Genomic DNA, 13287 nt, shown 5'->3' with positions numbered 1-13287 from the left:
GACGCTCATGTGCCATGCTCTGGGCTCACTTCCTGTTGGCCCTGGCAAGGCTTGGTGCACGTCCTCCAGGTACTACCAATAGTTTGGAAATGCCCTGGGGACCCAGATTTGCCATGGGGAGATGACATGTCTTGTCTCTGACCGGCCTCATCTCTCCTAGATTCCCTGGGACAGAGAGTGAAAAGCTACAAAGTGCACTAGAGTTTGCAAACATCCCTCTGGACGTTTTTTGTGCAGGAACTGGAAGGGAAACGTGGCCAGCGCTGTGCTCCGATCCTGGGGGATGTCACAGTGTCTTGCAGAGCAGGGAACTAATCAGAGCCCGTCAGGATTGGTGGTGGATTTCCAAGTCCCCGCGGAGTCAGCCGAAGTTCTTTCCTGGGCAGACATGGAGACCCGAAATTCTCCATTTCACTGTAAACTGGGCCAGTTGTCCGGAGAAAGCCACATGTTGCCATGAGCCTAACTTCTTGAGCGCCATGTGAATATGTTTGTAGCAGGAAGGCCAGAGAAAGCAGGCATTCGTGTGACTGTGACTCGAGGAGGAGACTAACCCGGGAGCAAACAACTCAACTCCTAACCAGACCACATGCAAGAGGAGCTCCAGGGAGCCCCCAGACCCAGTGTGACCCGTCGTTGTACCCCCGTGTTGCCTGCTGTAAGTGAGATGCTGAAGTTTAGCTGCCAGCTGACTGTGATGCTGACGGAGAATTTTACCATATTAGAAAGACACTGGATTCCGTTACACTTGGTTTTCAATTAAAGGATCTCATCTCTGAGCTATTTCACTTCCCCTAAGTGAAGAATGAAAATTAAAAACAGATACAGGCATGTCATGCCCATAAAAGGCTCCAGGCAGAGGGGCCTCCGACGAGCCGCAGACAGCTTGATGGCAGGGAAGGGGGTATGGCTGCACGGACCTCTGCAGTCAGGATGCTTCTGACCTGGCCAGCCAGGGTGCCCCAGGTTTCAGGGTCTCCAGATTTAATCAGATCTCCTGTGCAGGCCGGAGTCTCCCATCCTGTCCACACCCACATACTCTCCTCCACCCCTGGCCACTGGGCCTTTGCACAGGCTGGCTGTGGGGGGACCGTCCTGGCTCACAGGGAGCAGGTCCTAGGTAAGCCCATCTCCAGAAGCCCCGGTCTCCTCTGGGAAAAGCCCAGGATGGGGGATATTGGTGATGCTCTGTGTCTGGGTCTGAATGCTGATTACACAGGTATGTTCAGTTTGTGGAAATCCACCAAGCTGTACCCACTTTTCTGCACATACGCTTCAATTAAAATTTTTAAAACAGAACTCTAGGGGTGAACACAAGGACCCCCAGGCACCAGATTTCTTTCTCTATCCTGTACCAATAAGCTGATTTTAATGTTTTTAGAATTCCAAAATCCTACATGATTTCATTCCTTAAAGGGCTAAAGTTTTCAAAGCGAAGTTTGCAGTTTGGAAAGATCCTTCTCTAAAAGGCTGAGCTTGCTGTGTTGGGGTCTTCCTTCCTTTTCCAGATAAAAATCACAAGTGAGATGCTGATGACGGCTCTGTCTCCAGGAACTGAGCGGCATGATTTTCCTTCTCTCTTTCACAGCATCTCCAAACCCAGGCTGCTTGACGGCTCGTAAGAAACCAGTTAAATGGTTTGAAGTCTTCTTTGAGGAAAGAACTCACCCTGCCTTCAGGAGCAGAAAATCAAGGGGAGAACTTTCATTTGAGGGGACATGCTGGGTCAAGCCATAGCACAAACAAGAGGAACAAAAGAAGGGAAATCAACTTACATAATAGTTAGGCGAGAGGGGCTATCTCGGCGGAGAACTATTCCCACGAAGTGAGCAGGCTGTGGACTAACTGAGTCTACGAGGCCAGGAAGGGGCCTGGGCGCAGGGAAGGCTGTTCTTGGAGGACAGGTGGGGAGGATTTGGAGGAGGAGCCCTCCTGAAGGAAGCCCAGGGGTATGAATCAGAAATCCCCAGGGCTTTTGCCATGGCCAGTTGGATCTATCTTCCTGATTGTACGAAGGTCCGGCACGACCTGCTTCTCTACGGGAGAATCAGGCCGGTCAGGAAGAGGTAGGCACACCTTTCTCTAGGGCCAGAAAGAATAATCACGGGAAAGCTCCGTGGACCCAGGGGTGGAGGCAGAAAGATGAAGTTCTCAGGTCCTCCAGTCCCATCATTCCCCAGCCCTGCTCCAGCCTGCCTCTTTAACACTCGTTGGGTGCCTTCATCTGCATCAGGACGGCTTGGCTTCTCTTCTTGCAGCAGCAACAGCCGATGCAGGCAGCCAGGGAGCAGGCCAGGGCAACAATGCCAATGACAATGGCAGCAATGGCCAGCCCGCTCTGGGCCTGGGTCATGCCCCAAACGCTGCGGTCGTCGGTGACCTGAATGGTAGTCAGATCGGTGTAATCTTCCACAGGGCTGGTTAGCTCAGTGGTAGAAGAGATGGATGTGGTGTCAGGATAACTTGATGTGTCTGGGTACCATGACGTTTCTGGATAACTAGGCACCTCGGGGACATGGACACTCGGAACAGCAACATTGACATTGATGATAATGAGGGACTGGCCTCGGACGTTGGCTGGGCTGAAACACACAGGTACAGTGTCCGTCCCTAACCTAGGCTGGTTGAGCAGGAGCCAGTTGCGGAGTGGAAGGATGTCTGAGTCACACCTCCAGGGATTGTCGTACAGCCGCAGCTCACACAGTTTCCCCAGGTGATCGAAGATGCCGAGGGGCAAGTTCTCCAGCTGGTTGTTCTGCAGCTGGATGGTCATGAGGCCATTGACGTTGGCAAAGATATTCCCTGGGAGCTGTCTGAGGCGGTTGTTCTGCAGGGAGATATTCTGCAGGTTGGCCAACATGCGGAAGACGTTCCCGTCCAGGTCCTGCAATGCGTTGGTGTGGAGGGACAGCTCCCGAAGCTCCGTGAGCCCGTTGAAGGCACCCGGGGAGATGAAGCTGATCTGGTTGCGGCTAAGAATCAGGACCTGCAACTGGCGGAGGTTGCTGAAGACGTTGTCGGGTAGAGAAGTGATATGGTTGTCATAGAGCCAAAGCTCCCGCAGGTTGGGCATGGGCCCGAAGATCCCCGGAGAGAGCTCCTTCAGGGAATTCCCGAAGAGGGTAAGACGGTTGAGCTGGGGCAGCTGCATGAAGATGCTGGGCGGCAGCTGGGAGATGTGGTTGTTGGACAGGTAGAGTCTCTGGAGGTTGTGGTTGTTGTGGAAGAGACCAGGGGAGAGCAGCCCGATCTGGTTCTGCTGCAGAGCCAGTTCCTGCAGGTTGACAAGCCCATCAAAAGTGCCCATGGGGATATCCGTGAGCCTGTTCTCATAGAGCCGGAGGACCTGGAGGTTGCCCAGGTGCTGGAAGACCCTGGGTGAGATGTGGGTGAGGCTATTCTTGCCCAGATTGAGCTTCGTGAGTCCCACCAGGTGGTCGAAGGCTCCGTCGGGTATGTATTCCAGGTGGTTGCCATGCAGCTGCAGCTCCTTGAGGTTGCTGCACTGGGAGAAGTGGGCCGGCTGGATCTGCACCAGCTGGTTACTGGACAGAAGGAGTGACTCGAGGCTGTCCAGGCCCTGGAAGAGGCCGATGGGCAGAACCTGCAGCTTGTTGTTGGCGAGGCTGAGATAGCGTAGCGAGCCCAGGTTTCGGAAGGCCCCGGGCATGATGTGTGACAGTTCATTCTTCTCAATCCTCAGGGCGATGAGGGCTGAGATATTGAGGAACGGGGACTCACTGAGTTCAGTGATGTGTGTGTTGAGGATCTGCAGGCTCATGGCGTTCCAGGGCAGAGGGGTGGGTACGGCCACAATGCGTGCCCCGGTGCACTCCACCTGGGAGGCCCTGGAGCAGGTACACTCACTAGGGCAGCCATAGTAGGCCAACCCTGCACCCCAGGCTTGGCAGCCCACCAGCAAAAGGAGATAATGCTTCAGTGGCATAGCCTCTGCAGGGGGAGAGAGCACACGTTAGTCAGGGTCCCCTAACCAACACTGGCAAGTTTTAAGCCAACATCAACTTGCAGTGCCAACGCTGGCTTGGCTTTGAGCCCCATCATCACATGCTGAATTCATGCTCCATCTGCTCCGGCCAGCAAGCCTCTGCACCTCTGCCCCTGCCTTTCTGCTTCCATGTCTTTGCCCAGGCAATTCTCCCTACCTGGAGTGCGCCTTGTCCTTATACAAAATTGTCCCATGCTTCCAAGTCCAGCTTCAGTGCAATCACCTTTAGGACACTTCCCAGATTCCGTGAGTCAATCAGTTACCCTTCCATGAAGTCATCTTCCCAGTCTCCATCATTGGCCATGCCACGGTGGCCTTGGATGGCATTCACTGTGTCCCTGTCTGTCTCCTTCCCCAGCCAATATGCTTTCCATGGACATGGAATTCATCTTTCATCCCTACAGGTTCCTTAGGGCAGGAACTGTATCTTACCCACAGGTTCCTTAGGGCAGGAACTGTATCTTACCTACTTACCTATAGGTTCTTAGGGCAGGAATTGTATCTTATTCATCTCTGTATCCCTCACATCATCTGAATGTGCTGGTTAAACACAGCCTTGTCAGGAGGAACACGGAGACAATGGGAACAAATAAATAGGGCTGAACCTGGGGGAAGATGATGAGGCCACAAAGACAGTGGCCTGCCGGGAGGTGCAGCAGCAGAGTTAGGACCACAGAGCTAGGATCTGCCTGAAAGGCTACAGTGGAAGCAGCTCTTCCTCACCCTCGCCTGGGCCTGCCCTGCCCAGCCCATGACCACCAACCACCACTTAGCCCTCTGTTAGCCCTTTCACCTGTGATTCGTCTAGGTCGAATTCAAACCACCCTCCCAGGAAAAAGAAATGACATGTCTGTACCACGTCTTGCCTTGCTGGGAGAGGCTGCTGTGGCTTAGCTGACGCCTGAAGCCAGTCTTGTGGGTATAAGTCCCAGTTTCCACAAGAAACACTGGGGAGTCCTTGAGTAAGTTCCAGAAAACCTACTGAGGTGTAATTTGAGCTAAAAGATGGTAGGTCAGACGTGGTGATGTTCTGAAAATGGAGGCAAGTTCATGGAAATGTTGGTGTTTGAAATCACTGATGACAATGACATATGTAACTCTGTGTGTATGTGCGCGCGTGTGTGTGTGTAAAATGTAGAGATATGGGACATGGGTGCTAGTCCCTATATGAATATTTAAGGATCACCAGTAGTTTCACCTTGAATGAAGCTTGAGGCCTGCAAGCTTCAGCTCCCTCGTGTGTGAAGAGGGGATGGTAACTCCTGCCCCGCTCTTGGGGCTGTTATGAGGAACGAACGGGGAAAGGACGCAGGGCCATCCCGGCCAGTGCTGTGCAAATGCGTGTCGTTGTTCCATGCTTGTCCACAGCATGGACCCTATAGACTCTTAAAGTCAGGAGGGCCTCAAAGTGCTTCTGGTCTTGGCATTCGTAGTCAAGGGACTAAGAATTTCTGTGTACATGTGAAAGTATCTCCAACTTCCACCAAAGGTTCAAAGATCCAAACTCCCGGAAGATTCAGCAGTCACTGCCGGCCACTCATTTCCATCACTTTATGGGGATGCAAGAAGCAAGGAAAGGCCTCTGAGCTTAAAGCCAGGTCTCCAGACCCCTAGGGAAGCACTTTGAGTGTTAGTGCTATGCCTCCCTTTCCATGAGCAAAATTCTTGAGTCAGAGAAAGGAATTTCAAATGATGGCATAGAAGCCGTCAATGGTTGGGTAAAGAAGGTATTTCTCTGGTCTCTGTTTGTGGCTCTGAATTCATGGGGTCTGGAGCCTGGCCCACGTCTCAGAGTAACTCAGGCTTCCCAATTTGGCCTCAGCCCCACGCATCCCTTCCCTGCCCTTCCCCAACAAGTTTACTCTGAGATAAAAACCTAAGCCCATTCCCCAACCACACAGACCTTGATTTTTTTTTTTTTTTTTTTTTTTTTTGAGACAGAGTCTTGCTCTGTCCCCCAGACTGGAGTGCAATGGCACAATCTCTGCTCACTGCCACCTCCACCCCCCAGGTTCAAGCCATTCTCCTGCCTCAGCAGGAGAATGTGATGCATTCCTTGCTTCACCACACCTGGCTAACTTTTGTATTTTTAGTAAAGACAGGGTTTCACCATGTTGGTCAGGCTGGTCTCAATCTCCTGACCTCATGATCCACCCGTCTCGGCCTCCCAAAGTGCTGGGATTACAGGCGTGAGCCACCGTGCCCAGCTGAGACCTTAATTTTTTTATTTGTTCACAGCCTATGCAAGCCCTGACCTGTTATACTTTTCCTTTAAGAACTTGACTAAGTATATAGAACAATGGAAATAAGAAAGGAAAAAGAATACCTGTCCAATGGCATCTAGATGCAAAGGAATGGGGCCAGATTACACTAGGGACACATCTAAAAAAATTAATTTATATCGATAAATGTCAGGTCCAGAAGCTGACAACAGAAAATGAGCTGCCTAAAGAGAGTGCACACACAAAAAAAGTGGCTCAATATTCACCCTAGGAGAAGACTTAGGACTTTTTACTAACGATAACAAAGGAAGGAGGCTGCCCACAAAAGCTAGTGTGGTCTGAGACTGGATTAATAGAAGTATTACATGTGGAAAAAAGGAGGTGATGGTCTCACCCTACACTGCCCTGACACGGCCACACCTATAGTGCTGGGCTCAGTTCCACTCTGAACTTCAAAAGGCTAATGACAAACTGACTTCCTGAAGAATTCTAGAGGATGGTGAGGGGGTCTAGAAAGCAGAACATCTGAGCATCCATTGAAGGAACTGTGTCAGCACCCTAAGACATGGTGAGAAAAAAATTAAATTAAAATTAAAGTGAACGAGCTGTGGATGAATCCGTAACCAGAGGAAGAGATGCTGGGAGGAGCCATAGTCACTTTTCTAGCATCCCTGAAGGGCTGCCACGGGATACAGAAAGCAGCCAGCTCAGTGTGGCTCCAGAGGTCAAACGGGTGCAGAAGTCACAGAGTAGCAGATTTCAGTTCACCGCGGAAGACAGCCTATCCAGAGTCAAAATGGGCAACCTCACAGAGGGAGTAAGCTCTGTCACTGGAAGCCATCCAGCAGAGGCTAAAGCAACCACTTGGTAAGCAAGCTGTGGAGAAGATTCCCACGCCTGGTAGGTCGACTGGAAGACAACTGGTGTCCTGTCCATTCCTAAGATCTTAGGATTCTAAGGCTGAGTTCCAGGGCATGAGAAAACAATCTGTCCACCAAGACAACGGTGCCTGTGCTCTTAGGGGTCTGTGTGGACAGTGGGTGTTTGCCCATCTCTTTGGTGGAAGTGTATGTGAGATATTTACTGCCTGGGCTGATGTACAAAAGGTGGAGCTTGAATTGCTCCTGGAGACAAGCTAGCTGGCGCTTATATTTAATATACACTCATATACCCAACGTGCTTCAAAATGGTGTCACAGCCCAAGTGTCCGAGACTAAATTAAGTGTACGTCACCTGGCCAGCCCAGGGCAATCTTGAGTTTCCCATCTATGAATGGCAGTGTAGGACGAGGCACCCTCTGAGGACCCATCTTTATGTGGCTTTCTCTGAGTCTACACCCCCCAGCTGGGGAGGGGCATCAAGCCAGTCCAGGAAGGGCTTGTGCCAGGGGAAGGTGCCTCTTGACCTGGGAGGACTGCAGAGATAATTCCCTACGGGAACAGGGCCACCACTGTCTAAAATGGACCAAACTCAGCATGACAAATATTGCAAGAATTTGCAGATTTTCCTCTTTATAAATCCTCACATCTGCAAAGCCCACCCCAGCACCACATGCAGCAGTTTCCTGTTTTCCAGCACTTTTGACTGCTGTGGCTGGCGCCCAGGGCTCCACAGGACCTCCAAAGAGCTCCCCTCAAACCCAGCTGCAAAGCCCGCAGGGGAGGGAGGGGCCACAGAACCGGGACGGACAGCTGGGCCCTTGGATTCTCAGCGCGTAGTGCCAGCTCGCGCGGTGGCCGCAGCCTCCAGGAGCCCAGCACATGGAGGCCTAATAGCCCACGCTGCCTGGAGCCGCTTGGCAGCTGTGACAGATGGCGGTTAAAGGGCCACAAAGCTGCCCTAATTATAACTTCTCCAGGCAGCCGAGAGCGTCCTCAATCACTTCAGTGACTCAGTCCAGCCCCTGTCCAGCTCCCGGGAAAGGGGAATAGCCTGGCGTCTATCAGTGGACCATGAAGTCAGCAAGCCGAGCAGACAAACCGAAGGACAACCTGACAGCTCACCTGGGTGCTCTGATGCAGTCCCTCCCCGTGAGCAGAAGCGCACGAACCAGGGCGCTCCGGCTTCGGGTCTCAGCAGAAGCACCGTGACTCATGAGCAAACACATAATTAGCCTCAAAGCCCTGGGCTTGGTTGGTTGGTGGGTTGGGACGTTTTTAGTTTAATACCATCGTTCACATTCCCTGAACACGAGGTTCCCTGGAAGGAGACTCCTTCTTATTTTAATGCCACAGAGCATAACTTTTGGAGGGAGCCTGGAACACCAACATTCTACTCTGGTGGACACTAAGTTGAAGTGTGAGCCTCGGGCAATTCGCCAGGCCTCAATTTCCCCTTCAGTAAAGACTTCCAAGGGCCCTTGGAGCTCTGCTATCTTCTGATGTGAGGCAGGAAGGAAATTTGGCCTGAAGCCCGTCATGCTCCTCGCTTCTTTTTCGCAGAGGACCTGCTGGACCTCCAGCAGGGCCGCCCGGCCTGGCTCCAGCTTCATGCTGAGGCCTGAGGAACCCGTGCCCATCTTTTCAGGTCCACCTGCCTCCAAGTTTCCCAGCCAGGGCAATCCCACTCAGTAATCAGCATGTCTGCACGCAGCCAATACCTGTTGCCTGGAACCCAGGGACTGGGAGGGGCCTCCGGGAGCTTCTGGTCCTGCCCCCTCCCAGTGCACCCGGGGAAACTGAGACCCAGAGAGCGGCTGTCTCTCCCTGGCTACCCAGTCGTGGCCTCGTCTACGGAGAGATGTCACCCAACCAGCCTGAGGGCTCCCGAGGAAGATGTCAGGCTTGGAGCAGCCGGGATCTGTCCCCACTGCCCACAGCGGGTGCTGTCCTCAATCACGCACTCATGGGGGCTCAGGCCAGTAGGTCTGCCTGAGAGGCTTGGCCTGAAGCTCAGGCCTCGGTGCCTCCAGACCTCCCCATCTCACCAAACGTCCCCTCTCCTGGGGCAGCACATAAAATCGCCTGGCTTGTTTAACAGAACTGACCTCATAGCGTTGCTGCTGTGAGGATTAAATGAGTTAATGCATGTGAAGCACTTGGGTGAGTTCTTGGCACAAAGTGAGGATCCAATAAATCTTTGTGGCGATCGTTATTTTTGTTGTTGGGTAAAATCAGAATCTCTAGAGACTCCGCCCACAGAGATCCTGATCCCTAGATCTCAGTGGGGCCCAGGATGCTGCATGTTTTACAAACTTCCCAAATGACTCCAATGCAGGAGTCCACAGAACATGCTCAGAAACACCACGTGAGGTCTAGACTAGCCGAGTACCCAGGCTTGGACCTTTCGTCGCTGACCGCTGAGAACAAGAGGGCCCAGCACGGGGGAGGCCGCAGGTCCTGCCACAGGCCTGGCCCCAGCCTCTACCAATACTTCTCTCAGCAGCCCCTTCTGCATCCCCATCGGGAACTGTGGTTTGTGCTGAGTTGAACCTGGCAATAGAAGCTGCTTCCAGAAATGGTACTTACAGCCTGGAGTATCAGAGGTGCAAGAGCTGAGTGCACCTAGTCAAACCGTCTGCTCACTTTATAGCTGGGAAAGCTGAGGGCGTCCCCAGGGAGGAGGGGACTTGCTCAAGGTCACACGGTCCGTTAGAGACTTCTGACACCCGATCAGGGCCCCTAACTACAGAGCTTGGCGAACCCCTGAGCCTCATCACCGGGATTCGGGACCGTGTCAACCACATGCCTGGCACCCGATCAGGGCCCCTAACTACAGAGCTTGGCGAACCCCTGAGCCTCATCACCGGGATTCGGGACCGTGTCAACCACACGCCTGGCACCCGATCAGGGCCCCCGATCAGGGCCCCTAACTACAGAGCTTGGCGAACCCTGAGGGCCTCATCACAGGGATTGGCGAACCCCTGCCTCATCACCGGGATTCGGGACCGTGTCAACCACATGCCTGGCACCCGATCAGGGCCCCTAACTACAGAGCTTGGCGAACCCCTGAGCCTCATCACTGGGATTCGGGACCGTGTCAACCACACGCCTGGCACCCGGGAGGAGCTTGGGAACCCCTGGCCTCATCACTGGGATTTTCAACCACACCCCCCAGCTTAAATGGCAACTGAGCCTCATCACTGGGATTCGGGACCGTTCATACAATCTTGGCACCTGAGCCTCATCACTGGGATTCGGGACCGTGTCAACCACACGCCTGGCAGGGCGGGACTGGGCAGGAGGTGGTTTTGCACCCCCCAGCTTAAATCAACTGAGGTTCATACAATCCACCTTCCCCCTGCCCAGCATGATTCGCCAAGGGCAATTGCTTCTAGCGACCACCAGGCTGCGTGGGTTCAGGGATGCCTTCTTTAAGGCTGCTCTGATGCCAGTGTTTGTTCAATTCCACCTGGGTCTCCTGGAGGACTGTAGGGAAGGGAGGGAAGGGACGGGGGGTCACCAGAAGGGGTTGACCCCTGTAATCTCAACAACAAGGCTGGAGATGGAGTCAGGGCTGCAGATGGATTTGTGATGAGGGGTGTGTGGATTTGAAATTGGGACAGCTGCACCTTTCCCTGTGTCTCCGCTCAAATGTAAAGGCAGGACCTGGGGCCGAGGTTCCAGGCCCCTGATTTGGGAATATTCCACCCCAAACAGAAAGCATCCTTGAACTCCGAAGCCAGACTGGCCACACCCTCACCCTCACCTTGATCAAGTGGGGAACCCCATCTCTCGTCTCTCACAGCCCTTCAAAGCCAAAATGTTGCTTATTGTTTTAAAAAAGAAAATCGGTTAAAAAGCGCAATTCCTTTTCAGCCCTTCTGTTGGGGATCCTCCCAGGTTTGGCTTCCTACAGAGGCCAGAGCAGGTCTGTCATTAGCCTGGCAAGGGTGGCAGGAGACACTGACAAATCGCCCAGCAGAACACGGAGAACTGCCCCAAAAGGGCTCTTATGAGACTAGCCACGGTCTAGAAACAGCCCCCTTCTCAGGTGGGCACCTGGGATCCCAAAGTAGAGAGAAATGGATCAGCCCCTGATCCAAAAAAAGCATCGGAAGCAGATTCTAATTTCTGTGTCCCGAAGCCAAGAGAAGGCATGAAATCTGAAGCAGCAGTGACTCTTTCATAGTCAGGATTCAGGGCAGCAAATTGCCATGTGTGATCACAGTCTGCTTACCGGCAGGACTGAGTTGGGGCAGTTTCTCCCCCATCTCTTCTTATTTCTCCATGGCTGGATCTACTCCTTCCCTCGCCTCACCACCCCCTCCATTTACTGAGCAAGCTAAGGGAGTGTTCCCTAGCCCTGGGAAGAAGCTTCCACGACCTGACTTTCTGCGGAATCTATCCAGAACTTTCCCCTGGCCCTGACCCCTCTCACATGCCTGCCTCATCACTGCTGAGCCCGCCCAGCTGACTCAAGACCACAGACAAATTGGACTGTCTGGCCCTGAATTTACCCCAGATGTTCAATCTATGCAGGACGAAGGAAGTGCCAGCCATTAGAGAACTTCTAAATTAAGGAGCCAGTGCACCAGCACATTTGAGAGCTGCCCGAGATAAAGTGATGTATCCCAGATAACCTCAAAGGAGAAGCTGGCACGTGGCGGACAGGCACCCGGCACCTGCCGCTGGAGCACACGTGTCATCCCAGAGAGTGCAGCTGCACCGAGGTGACGCCCTGGCCCGGGAGGTGGAATGCTTCTCGCACTTTGGCAGGGGTGGGAGAGTCTTGAAAGTTCTGGTTTTCCACAGTTGGTTTCTTGGCCCAGGTCCTGCCTCTCCATTTGAGCAGAGACACAGGTCAAGGTGCAGCCATCACAATTTCAAATCCACACGCCCCTCATCACAAACGCATCTCCTGCTCTGACTCCCTGCTCAAAGCCGCCAGGTTCCACAGAGGCCGGCCCTTCCAGCGGGAGAGAGGGGAAACTGCCGGCATAGTGTCCCCTAAGCCACACGGTTAGAGCCTGAACAACGCTGAGCCCATGTCTGAATTCCAAACTGGAACTGCAAACCAGGGACCGGCACATCTGCTGAAGTCACACCTGCAGGAATTATGCGTCTATGTAAAGAAGACAGCTCTCTTGCCTGGGAAACCCCCATGAAGGAAAATCTTGGACAGACCCAAATGCGGGGCAGACCACTGGGGGCCACCAGGGTAAGTGCCAGGAAAGACAGCCCAGGCTCAAATAATCCGAGCCTTAAAAAGAAAAGTTCTTCCCCCAGTGGATCTAGATTCCAGAAAGGTCAATCCAGTGACAAGCGGGTGATAATTTCGTCCACTTTCAGCCCAACTTGCTGGTCTCAGACATCTCAGCACCCCAGGACGACATCATGAGCTGCTCAGGGCAAGGGGCCAAGAGACTGTTGAGGCCTCAGCAGAGCGGCTGGTGGTCCTGGTGTCCGGGCAGTGAGGGAGACAGGCTTGCACCCCTCCAAGCGCAGGCTTCTCCTGGCCCTGTCCCGAGAGCATCCCCAGGCACATGGCAGCCCTGCCCCTTCTGGGGTCTCCCAGGGGAGCAGGCCCAGCAGAAATGGGAAGGGGCTGGCCGGGTCCTCTAAGCAGAGAGGAGGGAGGGGGTGGCTCGCCTACTTACCAGCAGCTTGGCGCCCGCCGGCCGTGGACAAGAGGGAGCCTGAGAGGAGGACGAGGGACGGCTCAAGGCTGCAGCATGAGTGTGGCTTGCCTGAGCTGTCCCGGTATTTAAACTATCCCGGGCGTGAGTCACTGCAGAGGGCAGTGTCGGCCCTGGGAGGGGGGACTGTGGGCCACGGTGCAGCGCCTGGATGTCCTGGGCTGGCACTACAGGGGACACACAGCTGGCATCCCTCAATGTAAGGGGTTTGCTTCAGCTGTGTTTAAAAGCTCAGGACACGTTTTCCTCTTTCTTTCTTTTCCCCAGTGTTTCACTGCTTTGGCTGCTGTGAGAGGGGAGTTTACAACGACCCCGTAGCCCCCTCCCTAAGTGACTGTGGACCGCTGCTGCCCTGCCCCGCCCAAGGAGACACGGACAAGGACCCCGAGAGAGGCATGGGGCAGGATTCAAGGGAGTTTCTTTGCTCCTGGAAGTATTGGCAAGTGCTTCTCCCTGTGGTTCTAGAAAACTCATGTATTCTT

The 13287-nt window shown here is 53.6% G+C and overlaps 1 protein-coding gene across 1 annotated transcript; it reads right to left on the bottom strand.

The window, feature by feature from the left end:
* Positions 1-863: 863 nt before the first annotated feature.
* On the bottom strand, positions 864-12831 carry LRRC15 (leucine rich repeat containing 15). Its single transcript, XM_050779173.1, has 2 exons — positions 12767-12831; positions 864-3949 (listed from the first exon to the last, which is right to left on the bottom strand). The coding sequence occupies exon 2, from the start codon at positions 3944-3946 to the stop codon at positions 2201-2203; it is 1746 nt and encodes a 581-aa protein (XP_050635130.1). The 5' UTR covers positions 3947-3949; positions 12767-12831; the 3' UTR covers positions 864-2200.
* Between the last annotated feature and the right edge of the window lie 456 nt (positions 12832-13287).

The sequence above is a fragment of the Macaca thibetana genome, chromosome 2 (assembly GCF_024542745.1).
Source record: "Macaca thibetana thibetana isolate TM-01 chromosome 2, ASM2454274v1, whole genome shotgun sequence".
Lineage (NCBI taxonomy): Eukaryota > Metazoa > Chordata > Mammalia > Primates > Cercopithecidae > Macaca > Macaca thibetana.
This window is presented reverse-complemented; position numbering and strand designations above follow the sequence as displayed.

Excerpts from the sequence above, each read along its gene's own strand:
- LRRC15 (XM_050779173.1), bottom strand. The coding sequence starts at position 3,946 with ATGCCACTGAAGCATTATCTCCTTTTGCTGGTGGGCTGCCAAGCCTGG.